The sequence below is a fragment of the Stegastes partitus genome, unplaced genomic scaffold (genome assembly GCF_000690725.1).
Source record: "Stegastes partitus isolate 25-593 unplaced genomic scaffold, Stegastes_partitus-1.0.2 Scaffold1597, whole genome shotgun sequence".
Taxonomy (NCBI): domain Eukaryota; kingdom Metazoa; phylum Chordata; class Actinopteri; family Pomacentridae; genus Stegastes; species Stegastes partitus.
In genome coordinates this window covers 76,504-100,086 of record NW_007579328.1, presented here as the reverse complement: position 1 = coordinate 100,086, position 23,583 = coordinate 76,504, and the positions used below count along the sequence as shown (strand labels likewise).

The 23,583-nt window shown below is 42.2% G+C and overlaps 2 protein-coding genes across 2 annotated transcripts in view; both read right to left on the bottom strand.

The window, feature by feature from the left end:
* Positions 1-7,641: 7,641 nt before the first annotated feature.
* On the bottom strand, positions 7,642-18,741 carry mrpl3 (mitochondrial ribosomal protein L3). The gene is made up of 10 exons (XM_008300846.1): positions 18,538-18,741; positions 16,336-16,517; positions 16,151-16,242; positions 13,100-13,198; positions 11,263-11,362; positions 11,092-11,152; positions 10,747-10,858; positions 10,561-10,638; positions 10,368-10,445; positions 7,642-7,879 (listed from the first exon to the last, which is right to left on the bottom strand). Exons 1-10 carry the CDS (start codon positions 18,609-18,611, stop codon positions 7,730-7,732), a joined length of 1,026 nt encoding a protein of 341 aa, XP_008299068.1. The 5' UTR covers positions 18,612-18,741; the 3' UTR covers positions 7,642-7,729.
* Positions 18,742-21,818: 3,077 nt separating this feature from the next.
* cpne4b (copine IVb) overlaps positions 21,819-23,583 on the bottom strand; it is a 21,700-nt gene continuing 19,935 nt past the window's right edge. Inside the window, exon 15 of the mRNA XM_008300845.1 lies at positions 21,819-22,000. Coding sequence (XP_008299067.1) covers positions 21,869-22,000 — 132 coding nt within the window. The 3' untranslated portion in view covers positions 21,819-21,868. The remainder of the gene's footprint in view (positions 22,001-23,583) is intronic.

Sequence of the window (23,583 nt, the reverse complement as noted above, 5' to 3'; positions counted from 1 at the left end):
CATGAGCGAAACAAGTCCTCAGTGCCGTGATTGAACGCTTCCACCATGAAACTGCAAAATACTAATAACAGTCTGTGGTTTCATATAGCAAACTAAAAGAACCACTCCTGTCTTCTTCTGAATTACTCTAATATTACAACTTTCCTATGTGTAGTGCGTTTGAGCAGAGTCGTAGGTGAGCCGATGTGCTCCAGCTGCAATCGGTGGTTGAGAAACAGGCGTAGAGTTACATCAAAGCCATTTTAAGGCAAGAAAACATTATTTTTCATGAAAAAAAAAAACCTAAATGTGTAACTTCTTTTCACAGAGATGAGTTCACAGGGTTTCAGTTGATTCTTTACTGTGCCTCCAGCATGTGTTTTGTAGCTCTACATCCACGAGAAGCTTTACAGAACAAAAGAAATCAAAGTAAGCGGAGGCAATGATGGCAAAATGGAACACCACAAGGATAAACAGGTTGAGATGAAAACAGCGAAAAATGAAAGCAATACAGATGATTTTTATTCTTCCAGATGGCTTACTGTATTAGTCTAAACCCCATCACAAATCTCCAACCTTTACCTGCAGTCATTACCAATGCAGCAACACCTGAGAGTGAGAGCTGGGAATCTGTCTGTCTGCAAACGTTAGTCCTATTGTCTAAGCGAGCGGGGTGTACATTTGGAGGTCAGCCTAGTGATGATTTCTCTGCATGACTTGATTAAAGAGCTTTTTTTTTTTACAATCCAGTTTTTGTCCTCGGACGAGGTCAGTTGTCGCAGTGCAAAGCCAGTTGCAGGAGTGTTACAGTCTGCATGAACAAAGCTTCTTTTTTAAATAACCTCTCAAGCTTTGCCTGCGTGTCTCACAGAGAGGGTCGATAAAATATTTACAGCACTTCTGTTCATAATGCTCAACAGTGTTTTATAACAAACTGAGCTGAGAGTTCTGTTTCACACATCTCTCTCGGTGCATTCTCTCGTTTCCTCCCCAAGACTGAATCAGCATTTTGTATACGGAAACACAGCCGCAGACTTATTGTTCTTGAGGGGGAAATCACATTTTCTGTTCACTTCACTCCTCTGAGGTGTTACCTTGCACAACCTCCCCTCCAGCCTGCCCCACTTCTCTCCGTTTGAGTGCGTGCAGCTCCGGTCTGAACCACTGAGCGGCAGCCTCGCCCCACAGTCTGGCCTGAGCAGCACCGTCTGCACAGATAAGACCCGCCGCTGGCACTTTGAAACCGCTGATCTGCATCTTCATTAGCATTCACTCTGTGTCGACTGAGGGAATGTGTGCTGATTCAACATGATGCTGTGATAATTGATTTTGTTATCATGTTGATATCTGGATGATCTCTGATGATCTCGGGCGCGTTTAAAGCTTTGCAAGGGAGGAGATGAGGGCTGGGATAGTGCACAGGTGTGTGTCTGTGTGTGTGTGTGTGTGTGTGTGTGTGTGCAGGGCTGATCGGAGGATGTGTCTGCACGCTGTAAGTGCAGGTTGTGTATTTTTGTGTAGCAGCCTTTTGGCGGTGTCATTACTGCCTCTTTAAGTAGGGCTATAAAGTATTTTTGCTGACCCAAAACAGATGTAATTCTCTGTGTCCTGCTCCCCCTCTGCTCATCCTTCTGCCTGTAGTATATCCTCCCCACACACACAGTTACACACTCACCTCCTAATGAGATGCTTTCATTGCAGATGGAGGTTTTTAACATTAATTCAGTGAACTGTCTGCTTTCCTACAAAAAAAAGCTTGATTTTTAATCACTTTTGACAAAGCTTTGATCCGTCTGTTTGTTTACTTGCAACAACAAAGAAAATGATGAGAAATAGAGCCAAAGAATATTTTTTCTGTTTATCTCCACAGCTTGCACAGACAATGATGATTTCAAATCCTAATAATCACAGAGTTAATACACCTACTGGTCACCTGAAATAGTGGGAGTAACTCTACTTTTCTGCACACGGGTTTCAAGTTTTAAAATGATGCTATTTCATGTGTTTCAGCCTCCACCGTATTAGAAGACCCCCCAGTCACCGTCTTTCTCCTTCCCTCTTTGTGTTGTTGCTTTTGTGTCCTCCTGCTCGTCTCTGTGAGACGGGCTAAATGGCTTTCTATTCAGGAGAGAGAAATGTCATCACTTTGTGGGCATTCGTGGGTGTGCGCAATAGAAGAGTGCGTACTTTCTGAGATGCAGCAACATAAAGGGTCATTTCATCCAAACCACACACACAAAAAAAGTAAATTCCCCGTTGGCATCGAGCAATGCTTTTTTCTCTTTACCTCCGTTGAAGTCTGAACAGAGTGTGCTTCCGGTAAAATGATCTGAATACTGGTTCTTTACATAGATGCTGCTGTGTGATTTGTATTTAAATACAATCATTTAAAATATTTTAAATCCCATAAATATTCACTTGTGCACCAAATGCTCCCAGAAAAAACATAAATTCTATCCAACTGATATTTATCTACTATCTATCTACTGATCTGTTCACGGAAACCTAAAATATCACCAGCCTTGTCCTTTAAGGTACATGCACACACACACACATATAGATAATGTCACAGATTAACCTCCTCCCCAAGTGTCAAAGCCAGACAGGAGGTCAAATTAACTCCTCACAAAATCATCTCTCACTTCTTTTCCCTCTTGTTTTCCTCCCTCTCCTCCTCGTTTTCTTTCCCATCCCTCTCTCTTCATCCCTCTTCCTCCTCCTCCTCCTCCTTCATCCCTTCTCCCTCGGCTTCCATATTGATTTACTCGATATCCCGTAGTCACATTCTTGTGGCGAAGGTTTCCGGCTGAAAACCGCTGACATTTACCTCCCAGTCACAACACGGCTCATTTAAACCCCACAAAATAGCGCGCGCATCGGCGGTACATGCAGAGGCAGCGGAATTTAAAGGCTGATTGCAGGCATTTTTACGTGCAGAGGGTGAAATAATGAATGTCTGCGAAGAGGAAGTTGGAGGCCTGAGTGGTTTTAAAACACAACCTATATAACCTCTCGCGGCTTTTTCTCCTGTTTGCTCCCTTTTCACAACTTTTTCATTGTTACCATGGAGATGTTAGGTGGGATTTAATTAAGGGGGGGGGGATGTGAGAGACAATGAAAGGTAGTGAGAAAGTGTAAGGTCATGTAAAAAGAGGCACAACACACACACACATGCATGCACACAAAACATATCTGAAGGCAGGATGGGGGGGACACCTGTGGAGAGGAAGGTAGGAACCCAAAGGCTGCACCCTGCTCTCACCCAGTGGTGCTGGAAGGAAGGAACCCAAATTTACCAACATGGGTGGGAGGCATCGCACACAAACACACACACACACACACACACACACACCCCTGAGACGCAGGTGTGCACGTAGTGGGATGGGCTCGCCACAGCGGGAGCACCGGCAGAGCGGCTTAGAGGGACGTGCGGTGATAGTTGTGCGCGTAGAAAATTACAAGCAGGCTTCTTCTTTCATTTAGTCGTGGATGGAATTATAATAACAAATGTATTTATAAATGATCAGCATTTATTCTTAGCTTGAGTAAATGTATGTACATAATTTCAGAATCTGACTCACTTTTCTCTGTAGGGGGGGAAAAAAAAGTACAATGACAGGAAGGAAAGACTGAGTCAGAACAATCAATTCACAAGTGGCTTTAAGCTTCAAATGTTACTCAGCCGCCTCTGTGACTGCGGATATGGCCCGACTAATAAAAATAACTTAATGTTCTGTGTCTGGTGAAAGGATTAATTTGGTTTATTCCTCCTATTAATTGACTGGAGAGCTTATATAAACACTTTATAAATATTGCCCGCTGATACAAGTCGGTGTGAAATTGCATGAGCACTCTCTCATTACCCTCTTCTCTTCTGTTTAGTGACTCTTCACTCCTGTCACTGCAGACTTATAACTGGCTGTCTGACTGAGGGAGTTAATGTGTTCAAGAGCCAGCTGTCCCTCAAATAACACACTCAATAATTCATATTGCAAGGCACACACACAAACACACACACATGCTGATCTGTGTGTGTATGTGTTAAGATACAGGTCAGTTCAGCACTTTGTGTGCAAACTCGGCAAGGGAGCAGCAACATAAGTGCTGACGAGCCTCGGATGGGAAACCTTTGCTCGCTAAGGAGGCATTAAAACAATGTATGTGTATGTGTGCGTGTGTGTGTGTGTGTGTGTGTGTGAGGGAGAGATTTAGATGATCACAGTAGGTGTGTATGTGCAGCAAAAGGAGAGGAGCTGAGCGTTTGTCCCCCTTTACTAATGGAAATCAGATCTCTCATGTGTTGAGCCAGCAGAAGTAGAGCAGGAGATCCATCATGTCAGACGGAGGTCAAAATCGCAGGCCGAACCTCCTCTCAGGCTCTCCGAGTAATATCCCCCCCCTCCCAAAATGTTTGGATTCAGCCAAAACTCAGCTCTTTAATTAGCGAATGAAAGCGCATTTAGAGATCAGATATCAAACCGACAGGCGAGAGAGCGGCTGGGTGGGAGCGCTTAGATTGGAGCGTCTTCCTCCTGAGTGCTGATTTCTGCTGCACACAGGCTTGATCGGGCATGTTGTCCAGAAATTGTCTCCCACAGCTCAATAACTCATCAGCTGGTTTTAAGTCTTTCGGGGCAGCTCCGTGTAGAGTCCCTATGTCTTGTCAAAGCAAGTCAGGAGGCAAATCCCAGTCAAAACCATCCTCGTGTCAGCTTAAAGCCTCCCGGGCCGCTGAATATTAAACATTGCTCACTATTTGCCCATTTTTCATCCAAAGCTGACACTGTTTATTCACATTAGTCAATGTAACCAGCACAGTCAGCTATTCATCCAACCGCTGTCAATAAGCCCTAAATTAACTGGAAACTATTTTAATAATTAATCACATGATCAATGCGAGTCATTTCTGAAACCGAAATGTTCTCAGGCTCCAATTTCTCAAATCAATTAACTGCAGTTGTTTTGTGTTTTAGTGAATATCTTTGGGTTTTGGACTCTTGATGAGATTAAAAAATATGTGAAGAGTCAATTTGTCCAGATCCAGATTGAATCCCAAGTCCTGCTAATACTAATATTCTTCAAGACTTGTGGCTATGTTGCTTGATGGAGTCTTAGATTTTGTGACTTAAAATCCCTAAAAACTTGGCTTCAAATTTATCTCTAAAATATTTAATATATAGCAATGAAGAAAAAACAATAGAAGAACATTGTGACATCTTTATACATTCATATAACTGCTCAGCATTTAAGCATTTTTAAAATTGCATTTGCCTCATTAGTTCTACGTTTGATAAGATTTGACGGACAATGCTGGCATCGTGACCAGCCACCTCCACAACAGAGCTGCTTCAAACCAGCAACTGACATTCAGTGTTCTCGTACCGATCATCGGACGTGACGAAAAGCGACTTGGAAAAATGACAAATTAAAGGAAAAACCTAACCTTTTGACCTTTACGTTGAGGCTCTGTTGTGTTGTGGGGAGCGTTTGGTTGGCATGGTTTGCATCAACTTGTCCTATGATGAAGCATTTCAATCTGGATGGGAGTGGTCTCTACCAGGATGCCTCCGTCCATAAGGGGCATGATCAGTATTTTGGACCACACAGCGCCATAAACCACACTCCAAATGAAGAAGCATTTCATGGAAGAGTCCCTCCAGTACAGTTTAATAGATTTGTAAAATCAATGCCAACATGTGCAGGCCCGACACCTTGTTAAGTTGCTTTGTTTTTTCTTTTCCTGTTGCCCATTTGTAGGTTTTCAGTGACTTGAAGCTATCTCAAGTCTGCATCTCAGCTGCCTGCAGATCCACAGACCTTCTGAACCTGACAGCAGTGTTTCAAAGCACTGCAGTGAGGTAAACAACAGTCTGGGAAATGATGTAAAGGCACATTTGATCCCTATAAATAATACATTATCACTTTATATATATATACTGTACTTGAGTGGGCTGCAAGGTGGCACAGTTGGTAACACTGTTGCCTCACAGCTAGAAGGTCGCCGGTTTGCGTCCCGGTGTGCACACCCGGGATGTTTCTGCGTGGAGTTTGCATGTTCTCCCCGTGTAGTGTGGGTTCTCTCTGGGTTCTCCAGCTTCCTCCCACAGTCCAAAAACATGCTGAGGTGAACTAGTGATTCTAAATTGTCCATAAATCTGTCTCTAAGTGTAGCCCTGGTGACCTGTCCAGGGTGTCCCCTGCCTTCACCCTAAGTCAGCTGGGATAGACTCCAGCCCCCCGTGACCCCAGTGGGGATTAAGCGCTGTATAGATAATGGATGGATGGATGTAGTTGAGTCCATCCATGTTTTCAGAGTTTTTTTTTTTTTTTTTAAACCAAGTCAGGTGCTTATTGGATATATTACCACATTAAAAAGGATCCCAGTTCACAGCGCGGCAGTTTGTCCTCAGGTGGAGTACGACTTTTCTGAAAGTCAGAGTAGACCACAGCTTCATAAACCGGGATGGAGTTCGTCTTTTCTTTCTGCTCTGCTGCTTTAACAGGCAGCGACCAGCTCCCTCCCCTCTCTCTCTCTCTCTCTCTCTCCTCTCTCGTCCACCCCCACAAGAGCCTGATGATGTGCAGGCTCCACAGAGCAGGACTTTCAAACGATATCATTACCATTTCAAAGAACCTGCTGCTGTCTTATAGACCTACAAGCTGTGGTATGTTATATGGAGCAGGACGTCGTTTGCCACAAACTGCATCATCACTTAACATCTTTTTATCCAAACGACAGCCGACTGCCGTATGCAACTCATTTTCAGCCGGGCGAGTCGCTGCGCGTTGTTTCAATTAGGGAAAAGGCATCGATGCTGTGTGCATCCGCAGTTGTTGCAGGGTATCCTGTGAGGCATCACTGCCGCTTGTCAGTGTTTCAAACAAAAGCCTTGTTTTTGCTGCTGTCAATTACATGGCAGATATGGAGCAGAGACCAGCAGAGAGGGACTAATTCACATGCAGGCCTCTGAGGGTACATTAACACAGAACAACAGTTGAACAGTTTGGAGGACATGCTTCTAATTTTGTTATTTATTCCCCTCTAAACAGCCAAGGGTCCACGCAGTGTCTCTCAGTCCCCTTCTCATTTAAATACTGCTGAGCTTAAATACACACAGACTTAAGCGCTCAGCGGTTTCTCCTGCAACATTAATGTCCTCATTTATCCTCTTATGCACAAATGTCAACCTTTGTCAGCCTTCATCCCTGCCTCTCCCAGTCTGCACCCTTGAGCTGCCTTTTACACCTCCACCAGCTCACTTCTCTCCTTCTTTTTCCTTCCTTCTCTTTTGTTATTTGCTTCCATGCCTTATACCCAATTCATTACTCCACCCCTACCAACCTGCCCCTTCCCTCCTCTGTCTGTATTCTCCTCACTCGGTAACTCATTGCATCCAGCTCACTCCCTCCTCCTCCTCCTCCTCTCCTATCCTGCGTCCTGCATAGATATTGCACATTTCTTCACCATATCTGCTTCTCTCTTGTTTTCTTTCATTGTCTTCTTTTTTCTCTTTCTCACTCTCTCTCTCTCTCTCTGCTTGGGGATTCTCTAGTGACATCATCACTCCTACGGTTACCATGGTTTCGGGGGAAAGGGACCGTAATAACTGTTTGGATCAAACAGACAGACTGTTGTATCACACACACACACACACAAGGAGACCGTGTCAGGAATTACACTTTATTACAGGATCCAGACACAGTTAGCAGGTTTAGGTGGAAGCGATTACGTGTGAATGCGTTTTGGGGTTCAGGTCAGCGTTAACGATGGCTCTGTGTGAATGAACACGTCATCGTCGTACAGGTCTTCGGCCAGGTCGCCGTCTTCTTCGGTGAAATAAGTGGGGAAAGGAGGGTTGAGCAGGGTGGACCTCCTGGTTGGTAGAATAGTGTCTCTTATCTGGAACACACACACACACACACTTACTCGAATGCACGTCGTAATGCAGAAACAATTCGGAGACACAGGATTCGTCCCAAACAACTGTGACAAAAACGTCATTTATGCAGCAAAAACTACAACAATACTGCAGTTTAAATATTTTTGAGGTTTGAGCGTAATCACACAAACGCCGTTGACACATTTTAATGACGAACAGGGTTCAATCAAAACATTCTGGGAGCGCTTGGGATGCCTGTGCATTGAGCACGTCGTGGTCATGCGCATGCAACACGTGGAAGCAGGAGCTGTAAAGACTCAGGAGGAAGCGTGACGTCAAGCTTTCAGCAGCAGGGCATGTGTTACTCATGTCTTTATGACCACTGGTAGGTGTCCATTTGCGATTTTCAAAGTAGAGAGCAAACATCAAATTCTGAGTCAGTCCACCGTGATGTACCGTTTTTCATCACAGATCATCACTGCTGAGGAGAGGTGGGTCTGTAGTTACCATTAGGAGAAGAAACAGTCAGATAGCCCACCATCTTCAAGCCCAGACAAAGTGCATGAGGTCAGGAGTACAGCGGAGCATACTTGTTGTTTTCTTCGACATTCATGTGGCTGTGCATTGGGAATTAACTCCCCAAGGATCGGACTGTCACGGCAGAGTTCTACTTCTGAGAACACTTGGTGCAAACGACATGAGCTGAGATTAGGAGATTCAGGGTTCATTACAGATGGTGCTTGACATGTTCACAAAACAAGACACCTAGGAGCTGCATCGCTGCACAAGAACTTGAGAGGAATGGCAGCCCAAATGTTAGTCAGGTATAGCTTTTGATTTTTATACACAGTATTAGAACTTCTTGATTGTACTTCATATGCCTCCTGGTCATTCGCTCTCTTTTTAAAACCAATCCTTCCACTGAACTCGGTTCATCTTCTCTGTATGCTTCCTGGCTTCCTCCGCTATACTCCTAGATGCTGAATCTACTCTGTCTCTGTTTGCTGTGGTTCTTCCAATCTTCTGCTTTGTCAAAACAACCGCTGCTGGTTAAGATAAAACACATCCCTACCGGTGCGCCAACGTGGAAATGGCTACACACAAAACTCTGATATACTGTGAGATACAGAGATATACCTGCTGCTGGAAGCTTTAATCAGCATTGTGGGAATTTGTTTGGGAAGTCCAGCTTTCTAGCTTTTAATCTGCAGTTCTCAGAAATGACCAGCTACAGGCATTTAGAACTGGTAGTCGAGCAGTCTGCTGGAAAGCTACTTGTGTCATGCAGAGTTTTAATTATTTCTGACTGACTAGACCAGATGTTCTGTTTAGGGACTGCTGTAGCATAAACCTACATATTTTATTACCAACAAGGGATAAAATCCATCCATTTTCTATACACCGCTTAATCGTCACTAGGGTCGTGGGGGGCTGGAGTCTATCCCAGCTGACTTAGGCGAGGGACACCCTGGACAGGTCACCAGTCTATCACAGGGCTACACTTAGAGACAGACAACCAAGCACACTCACATTCACACCTACGGACAATTTAGAATCACCAGTTCTACAATTACATTTGGCAGACACTTTTATCCAAAGCGATGTACATCTGAGAGCAGATGCAACACAATCAAGGATCTAGTCAGGAGAAAACAATCTAGATAAGTGCCACAGAACAAATTCAAGTGTGAACCTCAACATGTTTTCCACGCAGAAAAATCCCGGCGCGCCCACCGGGACGCAAACCGGCGACCTTCTTGCTGCGAGGCAACAGTGCTACCAACTGCGCCAGCTTGCAGCCCAAGGGATAAAATGTTACAGGTAAATTTGACTGAAACGTCCAGTACCTGTTTCAGTTAGAACTTCTGGACTAAATAATGAATCAACTAACTGGAGAAATAGTGGAAAAATGACTGTTAGTTGCAGCCATTGTTTCACTTTTAATCAATAAATCATAGCCATCCCTCATTTGCATAGAGACATTTAGGCCGCCCAGAATAACAAAAACAAACCATGATGAACAAACACTATTAACCTGCGTGTGTACCCTTTGGGGCAATATAAAGTGAAACCAGGTATGTGTGTGTGTGTGTGTGTAAGGCCGTGCTGTGTTGGGTGGAATGCAATGTGCATTTGTATTCATTATCACTTGTCTGCAAAACAAATAATAGCGTGCACGTCTATCGGTGCAACACACACACACACACACACACGGCAAATACAACAAGCTGAGTATGGAGATGGATGCTGTGGATATTACTAACATCATTAAGGTGCATGCACCCTCACACAAAACACTCAGACACAACTATATGCATGCACACGCACACTCTCACACACACTGCTGATCCAGCACAGTGTCAATGAAGATGGATCACACTGTCTTGCAGGTGTGACAGTGTTTTCCAGGTGCAAGGTCACTTGTCTGTGCCTGTGCACTACGCGTGCTGAAGTTGACCTTCGACTTCACACTCCACTTTAATTGTGTGTAAGTGAGACTATTTTTACCTTCAGCACGCAGTTCCTGTGGCCGGGGACAGAGCCATTAACATACAGCACATTCAACTTGGTGTTGATCCTCCATATCTGGAAGAGAGGGAGACAAAGAGGAGGCAGATTAGAGAATATCGAACCGAAATTGCAAGTCAATGACGACTAAGTTTCAAACCAAGACTGTGTGTGTGTTTGCATGTGTGTGTACCTTCAGTCCGAAAGCTGTGACGTAGCTGTTGCCCATTTGGCCGGGCATCTTCTTCCCTTTGAAGACTTTGCCTGGATCCTAGATGCACATATGCATGCTCATATTAATGGATTACAGGAAGCCAACTGTTCGCGTTTGGCATGGATGAACATCTTACAGTACTGTACGTGTGTGCTCGTGTTTTACCCCTCCAGGTCCAGAAGCTCCTGGTCTGCGATGAGTTTTGGTCTGGCCGTGGCTGGCAGGCTGACCTTTGAACCCCCATCGCTTCATGACTCCTTGAAAACCCTTACCGATGCTGCACACAAACACAGGAAGGTGTTTATTTACACACTCGTATTTTCAAACTGCATTTATGTTGATTTGCTGCTTCAGGGGATAATAATATGAAAAAAAGAGCGGTTTAGACTGTCTTGTAAAGTCAAAAACAGATTTATCTTCAAATCATGATGCGAGGAGAGGGCAAGAAGCAGGAAAGGAAGCCAAGAAGAGGCGCCAGAGAGGAGAGCAAGCTGGCAGAACAGCACTTACGATTTGGCCGTGATGTCCACGTACTGTCCTGGACGGAAATGTGCTGCGTATAGAGGAGTGCCTGAACACCACAAACGAAACGGCTTTTAAAAAAAACGTGAACAAAAATCTAAATAACACATTAGAATTCTATAGTTTGAAATGGAAAGTGCAGTCAGTGAGCTTTTCTACCTGGCTTGATGATGGCATTGTCTGTGACTCTAAAGTGGGTGAGTTTCTGCTTTGGAGGCACTCCTGCATTCCTGAACATTTCCATTTGCCCTTCGGACCTCTGTCAGTCACCGTGATGGACGGAGAGAGAGAAATGTGAGGATGGACGGAAGCAAGCGGAGCAGTACAAGAAGTAAAAGCAGTGAACAGCAGTTGGACTTTGGCATTTTAAAATTAACCACGGGCCTGTTATGACTGTATGGGAGCCAAGCACACACACTCGCCGGCATACGCATGCACACTTGGCAGTGAGCGTCTTTGACATTTGCTTTCACTCGGCTCGCTCTCATCTCGGCGCCTCCAGTCATTCCCCTTCTGTTGACTGAAAATCAGCCTGCCAAAGCTTCTCACTCCAACAAACTCTGCCTCTGACTAAAGAGTGATGTGGCTGTGTGAGAGGGATTCAAAGCAACTTCACATTCGACGAGTGAAATCCCGACACCGGCCTGTCAAGCATCTATCACAACTCAATGAATAAATTACACCGTCATTTATTCTCGCTTGTTCCTTTGTTTTTTATGTTAAAAAGATCGATGTTCGCAGAGGAAGTTCAACAGATGATGTTGCTATCCGTCACCTCAGTTGTCCACTTTGGTGTTGGAGAGTTTTGAAAGCAGGCCTGGGACCTTAGAGTTGGTTACAAGCATTAAAAACATTTCTCAAACGGACAGCGCTCGTCATTTTTTCGTGGAACAGAGCATCAAGAAGATCTATTGGCTTCCATTTATCCTTATATCTAAGACAAAATGCAGTCGCTGATGGTTAGTGGGGGATAATTTCCTGACTATGTATCTGTATTCATAAAAGGTCTGAGAACTAGAAAGCCTGATATGCTAAAGGGAAATGACAAAATTCAATTATGCATCCATAAAGCTGTCACACTGATTAGATTTTTTTTTTTTTGCACGATTCCTCCGCCGCCGCTGCTGCTGCTTTCGTCTTGGCGGATTATATGATCAATTCTGTTTGTTTGTTTGTCTGTGTCAGCAAGCGAGATGATGCAAAAACTACCAACAGAATTTCATATAAGTTTGTAAAAAGGTGCCGCATGAAGAGATAAAGAACTCATTAAATATTGATGGGGAACCTTTGGTTAAAACTGCACGACGGGGCAACGGCCTTGGAGGAAATCGTGTTTCTCCAAGTTCCCTACAATCTAGCGAGAACGAAAATTAACAAAAAATGCGCTAAGTATGTAGAAGACTGGCGTGGCACATATCGCTCATGCGTAGGACACTGCGAGGTGATAATGCGGTTGGAATTAGCTTGACGAGTTGCGGCTGCTCTGCTATTATTAAAGTATTGAGAGTGGTATGATAAAATGTGGGACTGGGGTGTTACAATTCAGTACAAATTCAACACCTCGACGAAAACGTTGCAGTTACTCAGCCCTCGTGTAAAAACACAGCTTGGCAGAGGAAAATAAATAAGCTCTGCGAAAGATTAATAAACACTGAGTGATTTGCTGCTTTTTGAAAGTGCGGGCCATTTCGCTTGTCCATGATCATCTTGATTGGTTTGCTGTTTAGTGGAACCACAACCAAGCCCGACAAATTGAAGCAAACTTCAGTAAAGTAAAAGCTGTTACTTGGAACAGCACTTTGAAAAGTAACACCACACAAAATCAACATCTCCAGTTCCACAGCTGAGTGTTGCTGGTGTTCCTGTCTGGCTGCATCCTTCCTCTCACCCACTGTCAGCTTAAATAGGCTTCAGCCCCCTGTGACCCTCCACAGAATCAAGAGGGGGATATATAATGGATGGAAAGATAAAAACCTTGTAATAGCTTTTTTCTTACATAGAACGGTGATACGTTTTTTCCGCCTACAACAAGAGCAGCTGTGCGTCCATCGTACTCTTCTTTGGACATGCACTTTAGTACGTGGCAGTCCTGCACCTGGAAAAAAAACCAAAACACACACACTGCATTACAAATCAGCTAAACACTGTGGCCACAGAATTGAATTTAACAACAGTCTGACTTTTAACTGTGCCACTTAGTCCCCCGGAGACATAAACAGATAAACAATTAGGTGGAAAGCATTGTAAGCAATTAAGTGTAAGTTGGTTGCATATTGTTGAGAGCGCGTGAACAGAAATTTCACATGGTCGCATTCGTACGAGCGCATGGTAATCATGAGGCTGATTTAGAGCCCCTCCGGCTGGCACGCGCAGCTGCTGCGCTACCCGGTGTGGTTGAAAGCAGCGCTTTTTCTTCTACAGTGGCGAAGTGGGTCCCTCCCTCCCTGCCTGATACGTGAAACAATCCATTTAGCTGTTGTGTGCTCCAAAGATGAGGTGGTCTATAACTGATTACGTGAAAATGAGAAGAGAGAGAGGAGAAGGCTGATGGAGAGGGAGAGGCGCCGACGTGCTGCAGGCAGGGAGATACCGACTGAGCCGGTGAAGAAGGAAAACTACTACCTTCAATCACAATGTCTGACGCAGTGCTAGGGCTGCAACATTCAATGACTATTATTAAAAATTACAATTTTGCAATTCCACAATTAAATGAATTGAGATAAACTGGACTGATGCTCATAGAAACCTCTGCACATAGAGAAGAGCCAATGCAGATAAAATCACGCCGTAATAATGGGGAAGTCACTGACATTTGAACGCTTTGTCTTTTCAAGGTAATTTTGTGTCACACAGCTGTCTGAATTGCTGCACTGCAGGCCTTGGGTGGCTTTGCTCTGCACAGCCAGCGAGCTAGCGTCTACAGTAGCCTGCATACAGACGTGGCAAAAGTACTGTCATTCTTTACTTAAGTAGAAGTAGAGATACTTGTGTAAAAATGGACTCTGGTATAAGTAGAAATACTGATTCAGCTCCTTTACTCAAGTAAAAGTAAAAAAGTACGGGTTCAGAAATGTGCTTAAGTACAAAAGTAAAAATGAATTTTTAGCTTCGATGACACGCGATGCCTCTTTTGATAACTCTGCAAAACGAACAAAGTTTTAAGCACACAAAATAGGATTGTTTTCATCCTTTGAGAGCCTGCACAGCGCTGGTACAGAGAAAAACATCACTGGACAGTTTTCTATTTCAGCAACATTATGAACATGAAACATTACAATCAACATGGAAACACTCATCTCTTCAAGACTACCAAAATCTTTTATTGAGCCTCAGCAGAAGCTGGTTCTCAAAGTTCTTTGGATGAAGACGGGCCCTTTTGGGTCTGAAAATCAGTCCTGCAGTGCTAAAAAGCCTCTTGCAGGCAGCTGAGGCAGGCAGGGGTGTGTTGAGGTTCAGTGACTAATTGCACACTGCTGGGGAAGATAAAGACGTTTGTTGTTACGTCTTTTACGTCATGTCGTCATCTGCAGAGGATGAAACGAGTAACGAGCCAGTTTTGAGAATGTAAGGAGTAGAAAGTCCAGATATTTATGTTCAAATGTAGGCAGTACAAGTAAAAAGTCGTCCGAAAAATTCATACTCAAGTACAGTACAGATACCTGCAAAATCTACTTAAGTACAGTAACAAATTATTTGTACTTCGTTACTTCCCACCTCTGCTTGCATGTGAGATTGCGTTTAGGGAACATCAGTAAATTGTAGTGTTTATTGGCAAGCGTGTAGCATGTGTCCAGTTTATAGGAATAATATCAGACAACCTTCAGGAAAAGACCGGTGGCAAAATATTAAATGATGTAAATGAACTAATCAGTTGATTAATGCCATGCTGTAATAATAACAGGGGTGGGGAGGGGTAACCAAATCATGTGCTGATGCAACCAGTTGCCAGTGAAAAGCTCGTCCTGAGCCCTGTCGTGTGTAATTCAGTGAACATGTCCTAACGGTCCGGTAAGTCCATTCTGCTTTGCGGTTAAAGAAAAAACGCCTGTGTTTGTGCTTTGGTCCGCACATTATTACTATTACACAACATTATTCCACTGTGTCCCGCGCACATTTCTGGTCATGCACAGGACAGGGAGGGTGGGAGGGAAGATGGGGGGAAAGTGGGCAGTGGGAGTAAGAGGGTTGGTAAATCTGGTGCGTGCTAAATTATATATATGTCATACTATTAGAATATTTTGATTAAATTAAACAAGATGATATCACAAACAAAACAAACAGTCCTAATTTCATTTTGCAAAACAACAATTAAAGTTGTTCTGCACTTTTCCCCCTTTGTTATGAAATACTTTTAGTTCAGATACAACATGTACCAAAATGCCAAAGTGGTGGGAGTGCTTTCACACCGAGAAAGTAAATTGCAATGTTCTACTTTTCACTTTTGCACAGACCATTATTGTTTCTGCTGAAAAGGAAATGACTAAATGTGACAAAAGTGAATCAGCAGATGGGATATTAGTTTCTGTGCAGCCTGTAATCTGATATTAAGGTGATGACAAAACGTGTTTTTATAACCGTTGAATATTTCTCTGACTGTTAGCGCTGACATTTTGCTGAAACAGAAACAGAGTTTGTTTGCTATGCTTCACACTACAGTGTGTCAAGATCAATAAAGAGTAGCATGAGCATGGTGTACTTTCAATTTACCTCACTGACAGATTAGTCGATGAGATTAAAACGTGACCCGAATAAACCTGACACCAGATATCGCCTGTTCACACCTTGCTGTAAGGGAGGAGCAGCTTGCTGAGGAACACTGAGGCATTTCTAATGCAAGATCAAAGTCTCCTGGTGAAATTTAAAAGGTGTTCAATATCTGCTATTCTTTGCCCACACTCCACAGAACAATCCAATTTATTTGACTGCTTTTTTGACCTGCTTATCATTTTTGCTACGGATAACAAACATAAACACACATCATCATTCCTGAGGACTGCCTGCAGCTATTTCGGGCAAAGATAAGGCGCAACATATATCCGTGTGCTACCTGTAACATGGTGACGCCACGCATTTCTCCTGCTTTCGTCCACATAGGCGCCATTCCCAGCTTGACAGCGACTAAACCAACTCTTCGACTCCCTGGGAAGAGGACAGATGAAAAGACCATAAGTGTGCGAGCCAACATGAAGATGACTCATGACGGACACAGCTCTCCCTTTTCATGGCACTTACCCTCTGTCCACTCATGTCGTTGCCACGGCTCATCTTTGAGTGGGTTGAGCTTTTCAGCCGTCTGTCTTTTGTATTCTTCTGCCATGCTCTTCCTCATGTACTCCTGGTTGTCCTCAGTGAGGTGTTCTTCGAAAAACGTTGTGGTCTTTACTGTCCTGACACAACCCACCAGCTGGACAGGACTGAACGTGAGAAGAAATCAGAGAATCAGGAGCAGTGAAGAAGACCATCACTCCAGATTAGATACAAAATAGTCAATCAATATGTTTTCTTTTTAGGGCCAGTTCTGATTATTAGGAGTCCAGATAGCCGATAACCAATATCAGGAACCAATATACCATTTGCACTTTTGCAGATTTGTAATGACACAAACTCAAATTCATTTGTTTTTAGGATGTTTTGCACATTTTCAACTAAAACAGAACTTTTCAACATTTATTCTTCAGTGCTGATAAGCTACTATTTGTGTGTGTAACCAACATTCCTTGAAACCAAAGAGTAGTGACTGTAGATAAGGAAACAACTGCATTAGAGCCAAAGTAGTGCTTTTTTAAATTAATTTATTTTATCAACAATCAGTCTCTCCCTAATTGTTCTAATTTATTTCAGGGACGCAACATTTATTTTTTAGCTTGTTGATAAGTAATTTCATTATTTTCATAACTAAGTATTTAGTCAAAATATGTATACCTTTTGCAATCACAATCCCTTTTATTGTCAAGTAAGCTTTCTTAGTCAAGGACGATGACCTGTTGCTTTGATGCATGAGAATAAACACTAACAAATTGAAAAAATAAGGAAAACTAAAAGACTTATAAACATAAGTTTCAAATAAAAAGTAAGTGGTACAAGACGCCGGTGTTAGGAGTTAAATAAAAAGCAAATCAGAGTTTTAAAGAATGGAATCCAAATATTTACAGTGTTATTTAAATGGGGCAGATGTACAGGAAGGTGCAAATTATTCACCTGGGAATGTGTCAGATCTCACAGTATGCAGTGCAAATACCGTAACTTGAAACATGCAAAAGTATAAAAATAATCCCCTTTAAAGGTGTGCGTTATTATAACTCATTGAGTAAATGTCTATCGTTGAGCGTTTGTGGAGCGAGAAGGGGGAAGGTGGCAGCCTTTCTAACTCTTCAGAGGATATCACCACACAAGACTTAATGGCACAACAAAAGGAGGAATCTGCTTTTATACTAACAGCGGATGGTGTAATGATGTGACAGTAATTCATCAGCACTACTATCCTTATCTGGAATCATTTTTCATTCATTTCAAACCTGTCTACTCCCAGTTTGTGTCATTCCTGTTGATCTGTGTTTACATTCCAACGCAGGCCAATATGCAGGCGGCACAAGGCGTGCTTACCAGCCAGTTAGTTTGGAGCCGATATATCCCTGCATTTTTGCACGATTAAATAATTGCTTAATAATCCAAACTATTGCTCCTAGGTTTAATGAAGATCATCATTCCAACAGTAATGCATCTATTCGTTGCACAATCTGAACTGATTTTTAGTTTGTTGCTTCAGCAGTTTAGTTTAAAAAGTTGAACAAAAGTCATCACGTATCAGTCTGTTGCTGACGTCTGTTGGGTCACTGCAGTGAACTATGCTGATGACTAACAAGCAGGTCCACGCATTTACACAAACTGTCTTAAGTGCGTTAATGTCACAGCATAATGACGACTGCAAGACAGAAATGAAAGCCACATGGAACTTAATAAACACTGGTGGCATGTTCTCGTTTTAAGGTTTGTCTGCTGACAGATTGTTGATTTTTAACTTTACTGACTGGCACAGTGGAGAAGTATTTAAGTTTATCATACTATGACAGCCGCAGCTTTCATTATCAATGTAGAATACAGAAAAGTCTAATATTTCCAGACGTCATGATCAACTTTTAGGTCATTAACTACACGAATTTTGACACACTATAGAAACATCAGGCTTTAACTGCACAGATTTATTCAACACTCACCCTAATGGTAAGAAACTGAAGCGATTCAGCAACCTTTAACGTTACTATTTAATAAGACAACATTACTAACTATCAACAGATAATAAGATCTCCTCAATAGCATCAACAGTATGGAGTTAAACAGCAAAACTGCACCGCAATGTCGCCACATCAACCCGAGTTAGCTAAGCTGGAGCTAACTTCAGCTATGCTAGCACAACTAGCCAGTTAGCATCGCTACCTTTCAGTTGCTGCACGGGGAGAAATGAGTCGAGTTCCCCGCCGAAGAAGAAACCGGCAGCTCAACGCCGCCATCGTACTCCTTAATATACACACTTAAATATACATAAAACACTAAAAAATAAACTAGAAGGACACGGTGTCGCACGACATATGCAAACACATGCCTTCTTTTTCGTCCTGTTCTAAATGTCACCCTTGATACTTCCGGTACCTTACGGAAACAGTTCCGCAGTAACTGGGGTCATAGCAAAGGTTCCGCACAACGCTGGTTACTTCTTCTTTTTTTTTTTTTTATCAAACAAAACAACAACAAAAAAGGCATAATCGATCAAAAAAAAAATCCGCAACTTGTATATCAATATTATTTTTTACATGTTTATCAGAAAATGTTGACGGCTCAAAATGCATTTAAAACGACGATAACGATTCAGTTTCCCTTTTAATTTTGACATTGAGGAGCACCGTTGAAGCAACACTGTGACCTTGTGAGGCTGTTCACTTGAGTTTGCAATCTTTTAATTTAAATTCTGATATTAATGTTGCTCCTCAGGCTTCAATTAAACCACCACAGACTCGTCAATGTTACATATGTATATATTTATTCTTTAAAATATTTATATCATGCCTACAAAAGATTACATTGTGTCTCTACTTTGCTTCGTTTAGGATGCAGGGATATATGAATATGCAAATTAGTCCCTGCCTGTATCCCCACCCCTCCCTCTGCTGCGAGCCTCCAGCTCAAGCACACCAGCTCACCTTCTCTAAAACTACTCTACGTTACACAATGGTTCATATGTGGACCAGAAACTGAAGGAGATCCATGTCTTTGCTCAGCAGTGACGACCAGTTTTACTCATGATGTATCTTCTGGCATGTAAAAAAACAAACAAAAAAAAAACAAAACACCTTACTGACAGGTTTAATAAAAAAAACTTTAATTGAAGGGTGACTTTAAATGTTGATGTTTCTGAGCTCTATACAATACATAAATAATTAAACAGATTTTAATTGCAATATTAATATTATTAATGTTCAACTGTATTTTTTTTTGCTAATTATGACATTTATTAGAATAGAAGAGTACAGAAGGATATAGATTTTCAGTTTAGCTTTCAACTGATTCAAATAAATAATTTATTTATTGTATTTATATATATATATATATATTACAAAACTTACTCATGGATTTGCCAATTTATGTATACATTTATTCAGTTTTTTTTATTCCAGATCACATACATTTTTATTTATTGTCTATTTTCCTTTTTTTTTTTTTGCTCAGTTCCTTAATCCTTGTTTTTATCGAGTCCCTTATTTATAACGTGACAGGGTTTTTTTGGGGTCCAGGGTGAAGGGCTGGATTCCTTTTGTTCTGTAAAGCAATATGTGTCCCATTCTATTTGTAATTTTTAAAAAAAGCTTAAAAAAAATAAAGTCTGATCAATTGATTGAGAAGAGAGCTGTCACGACTAATAGGTACAGTGTTATTTATGCTCATTTTAATTGGTTATGTGCAGCGTGACCTCATGGCTGAGTGGTTATGTTGCACACCAGATGGGTGAGATTATCCTTAGCAGCCTCTGGTTCGATTTAACTAGACTTTTGCTGCATATTATTAACTGCTCCCTTTCCCAAAATTCATGTCTACATCCACTGTAGCCATCAAATAAAGACAAAATGTCAAAAACAAACTTTAAGTGGTTATTTTCAGCCACTACGAGACGGATCCTTTCAGCCTCTGTCAGAGTAACTCTTCTGATGTGGGCTGCCTCTGATAAGGAAACAGATATCAGGAAGTTCATGTTTTGAATACTGATCCGGCTGTCAGACACCAAAGCACGTATAGAGTGTACTCTCAGGACAGCCAAAGTTTGGTTCGGTCTAATTAACTGTATGGAGATTAGTGAAATAATTTATTCTTGCATTTTTAATGTCTGTCTAGGAAGAAGTGAAAGAAAGATATTGTGAATGAAGCTGTCTGCGGGGCTCAAGGTGTTTTATGTGTGTATATAAGAAGTGCGTGAGGCAGCTTGAACTATTGTGGAGTTGCACTTCATTCAATAATGAAGCACGGCTGTCCACAAGAGAGATGGAGAGATGTGTGATATCCAATCCAACTGGAGGTCTGAATACACAAATAGGCAGTATATTCACTGGGAAACGGGCTCAGCAGCTCATTGAGCCGAGAAAAATAAATCAACCAACAGGCTGCCACAAGCTCTTTCTTTGTTATTCTAGATTATACCTCCATGCAGCCTGATTATACACTCGCACACACGCACACAAAGTTGCTTTTGTCACTCAGAAAGACATCGATTCTCATCAATCCTCGGCAGACTTAATCTAAACTACAGCCGCAACATGCCAAACTGCAACCTCAGCTTGCAATTCTTAACAGTCTGGTTGCAAAAATGTATTGAAGAGTGTGAGCGCCGATTACGTGACCTTGTAATAAATCACAGCACGCACAGACATAAACACAAAGATCAAAATGAGAAAACCAAAGTGTCTTTATTATAATCAACATGCAGAATACAGAAAACAATTTTCAGCCCACGGATGAGTTTCTACCAACACACGCTTTGTCTATCCTCCCAAAACTCTTTACAATGTAAGAAGGTTATTAAGAAATTATTACAATTATTCAGTTGTTCATTTCCATTTAGCAAAATCTCAAACAACTCTGTAGAAAAGAACCCCCAAACACCCATGACAACCCCCGGATCTCAAATGACAGAGATACTTTATTTCATAACTAGCAAGCGGCTACTGGAGATTGGATATTAGCGGGAGCTGAATTATGCATGCAGTTCTTCAGTGCACTAACAGGAATGCTACCATCCCCATAAATAACATTTGCAATGCTAATTCTAAGCATTTCGGGTTACGCAGTCTCGTATTTTGGGGGGCTTTTCTACTCACAGATCTTTTGGTCTGTGTACTTGCTAGTTATCTAAATAAGGTAGGAGTGTCATTTCTTTCATTGGGATATGGAGAGTCTGCATGCTGGTTCAGAAGACTGTTCTTAATTCTATAAATACCTTTCCAATATACAGTAGATAGTAATAATATCCCAGGTGATGCCATTGTGGCCAAACATGCAATAGTCATCAATGGAGTAGTTCAAATTGTTTCACCAGAACAAGCTAATTCTCTGAGCTAGACTACTGTATGTAGTACTGTTGTGTGTTGTGTATGTGTGCTTGTGCTTTTTGGACATGTATATGTATTATACAGTACTTAAATGTATATATATTTATGGTTTATATATATATATGTGTGTGTGTGTGTGTGTGCATGGAACTGTGTATGCGCATAGTCCATTGTCAGGGGCTGAAGGTTCTTGTGGACTCGTAGTCCGACATACACTTGGGTTTAATTCCTTTCGCATTGTAGTAATCCACCACCTGGTTAGGGACTTCTGCCAGAACACTCTTAGCCAGGGCGGCTGGGGAGGCCTGGAAATACAGAGAAAGAGAGAGAGAGAACGAGAGAGAGAGAGAATGAGACAACTCACCAACACACACACACATCGCCAGCCATGTCTGATTCCAGGATGCTACAATTTACTGTTGAGCCCGATGCTGTCAAAGGTTTAGCCCAGTGAGACTTATGTGATCAGACAGGCTCATCTGACAACCTCAAAAACATCCCTGCTTTCACCTTTTTGTTCCCTTGTACCATAGCTTGGTTTCTAAACATGCGTGCAGCAGCAGAAAAATGCACCGCATCCTGTCAGGTTTTGCCTGAAGGGACTGTCTTCACACTGCGCAGACGTAAATAATCACATACGGTAAACTACTACAGTTTATGCTGCATCAGTTCATTGTTTGCTCCATGGATTTTGCTATTTGATAAATGGTTTCACCAATTTGAATAAAGTTACATAAATGTGTGGAAATCGACGACTAAACAAAAGATGGACATAGCCAGCGTGACGTCACCTCGAGTTTGGTAGTTGGCCCAAGCTTGCCATGTCCTAAAATAGCTTTATCGTCTATTTTACTCTAAATGGGACAGCTGTTTTTCAAAACGAACGCTATACTGTGTTCAAAAACTCTTTAAACTGTCAGCTGAGCCCATTAACCTATTAGGAAAATCCTCACTGAGGTAACAAAGCAAGCGAGGAGAAGGGTCTCTTTCTCATAGACTTCTTTTTAATTAGACTTCTTTTTGCAACCGGATGAATCGCCCCCTGCTGGTTGTTAGAAAGAATGCAAGTTTAAGGCACTTCTGCATTGGTTTCACTTTTAGGACCCTAAAGCTACATTCACCTTTCATATACAGCCTATAGTGGTAACCTAAAAGGCAAGAAACCCTTGCAAAGTAGTAATGGCAAGAACTATACATCCTTCCATCATCTATGCGCCGCTTAACCCTCACGAGGGTCACGGGGGGCTGGAGTCTATCCCAGCTGACTTAGGATGAAGGCAGGGGACACCCTGGACAGGTCACCAGTCTATCACAGAGCTACACTTAGAGACAGACAACCAAGCACACTCACATTCACACCTACGGACAATTTAGAATCACCAGTTAACCTCAACATGTTTTTGGACTGTGGGAGGAAGCTGGAGAACCCAGAGAGAACCCACGTTGCACGGGTAGAACTTGCAAACTCCACGCAGAAAGATCCCGGGTGTCTCATCAGGACGGGAACCGGCGACCTTCTAGCGTATGAACTGTTTTTTTTTGTTACAGGCAAAATGTAAATTACTACTTTTTTTCTGTGATTTCACTAGATATTATCTGTAATTTCACAAAACTGAGGATATCTATAAAATAACAGTGTGTTGTTAAAAAAAAATAAAATTAAGAACTGTTCAAAAACATTATTATTATTATTTTTTTTTTTTTTACAGTGTACTAAGACGGAAAAATCCCCATCCCTTCATTCAATGCATTTATTAACACACACTCACACTAATTACACACACACACACACGCACACACACACACTGCGCGGCCACTTGTCTGCACACACGCGCTGCCAAACGCACACACACACTTCTGAATCCTCAAAGTCACAGAGTCTGTCGTA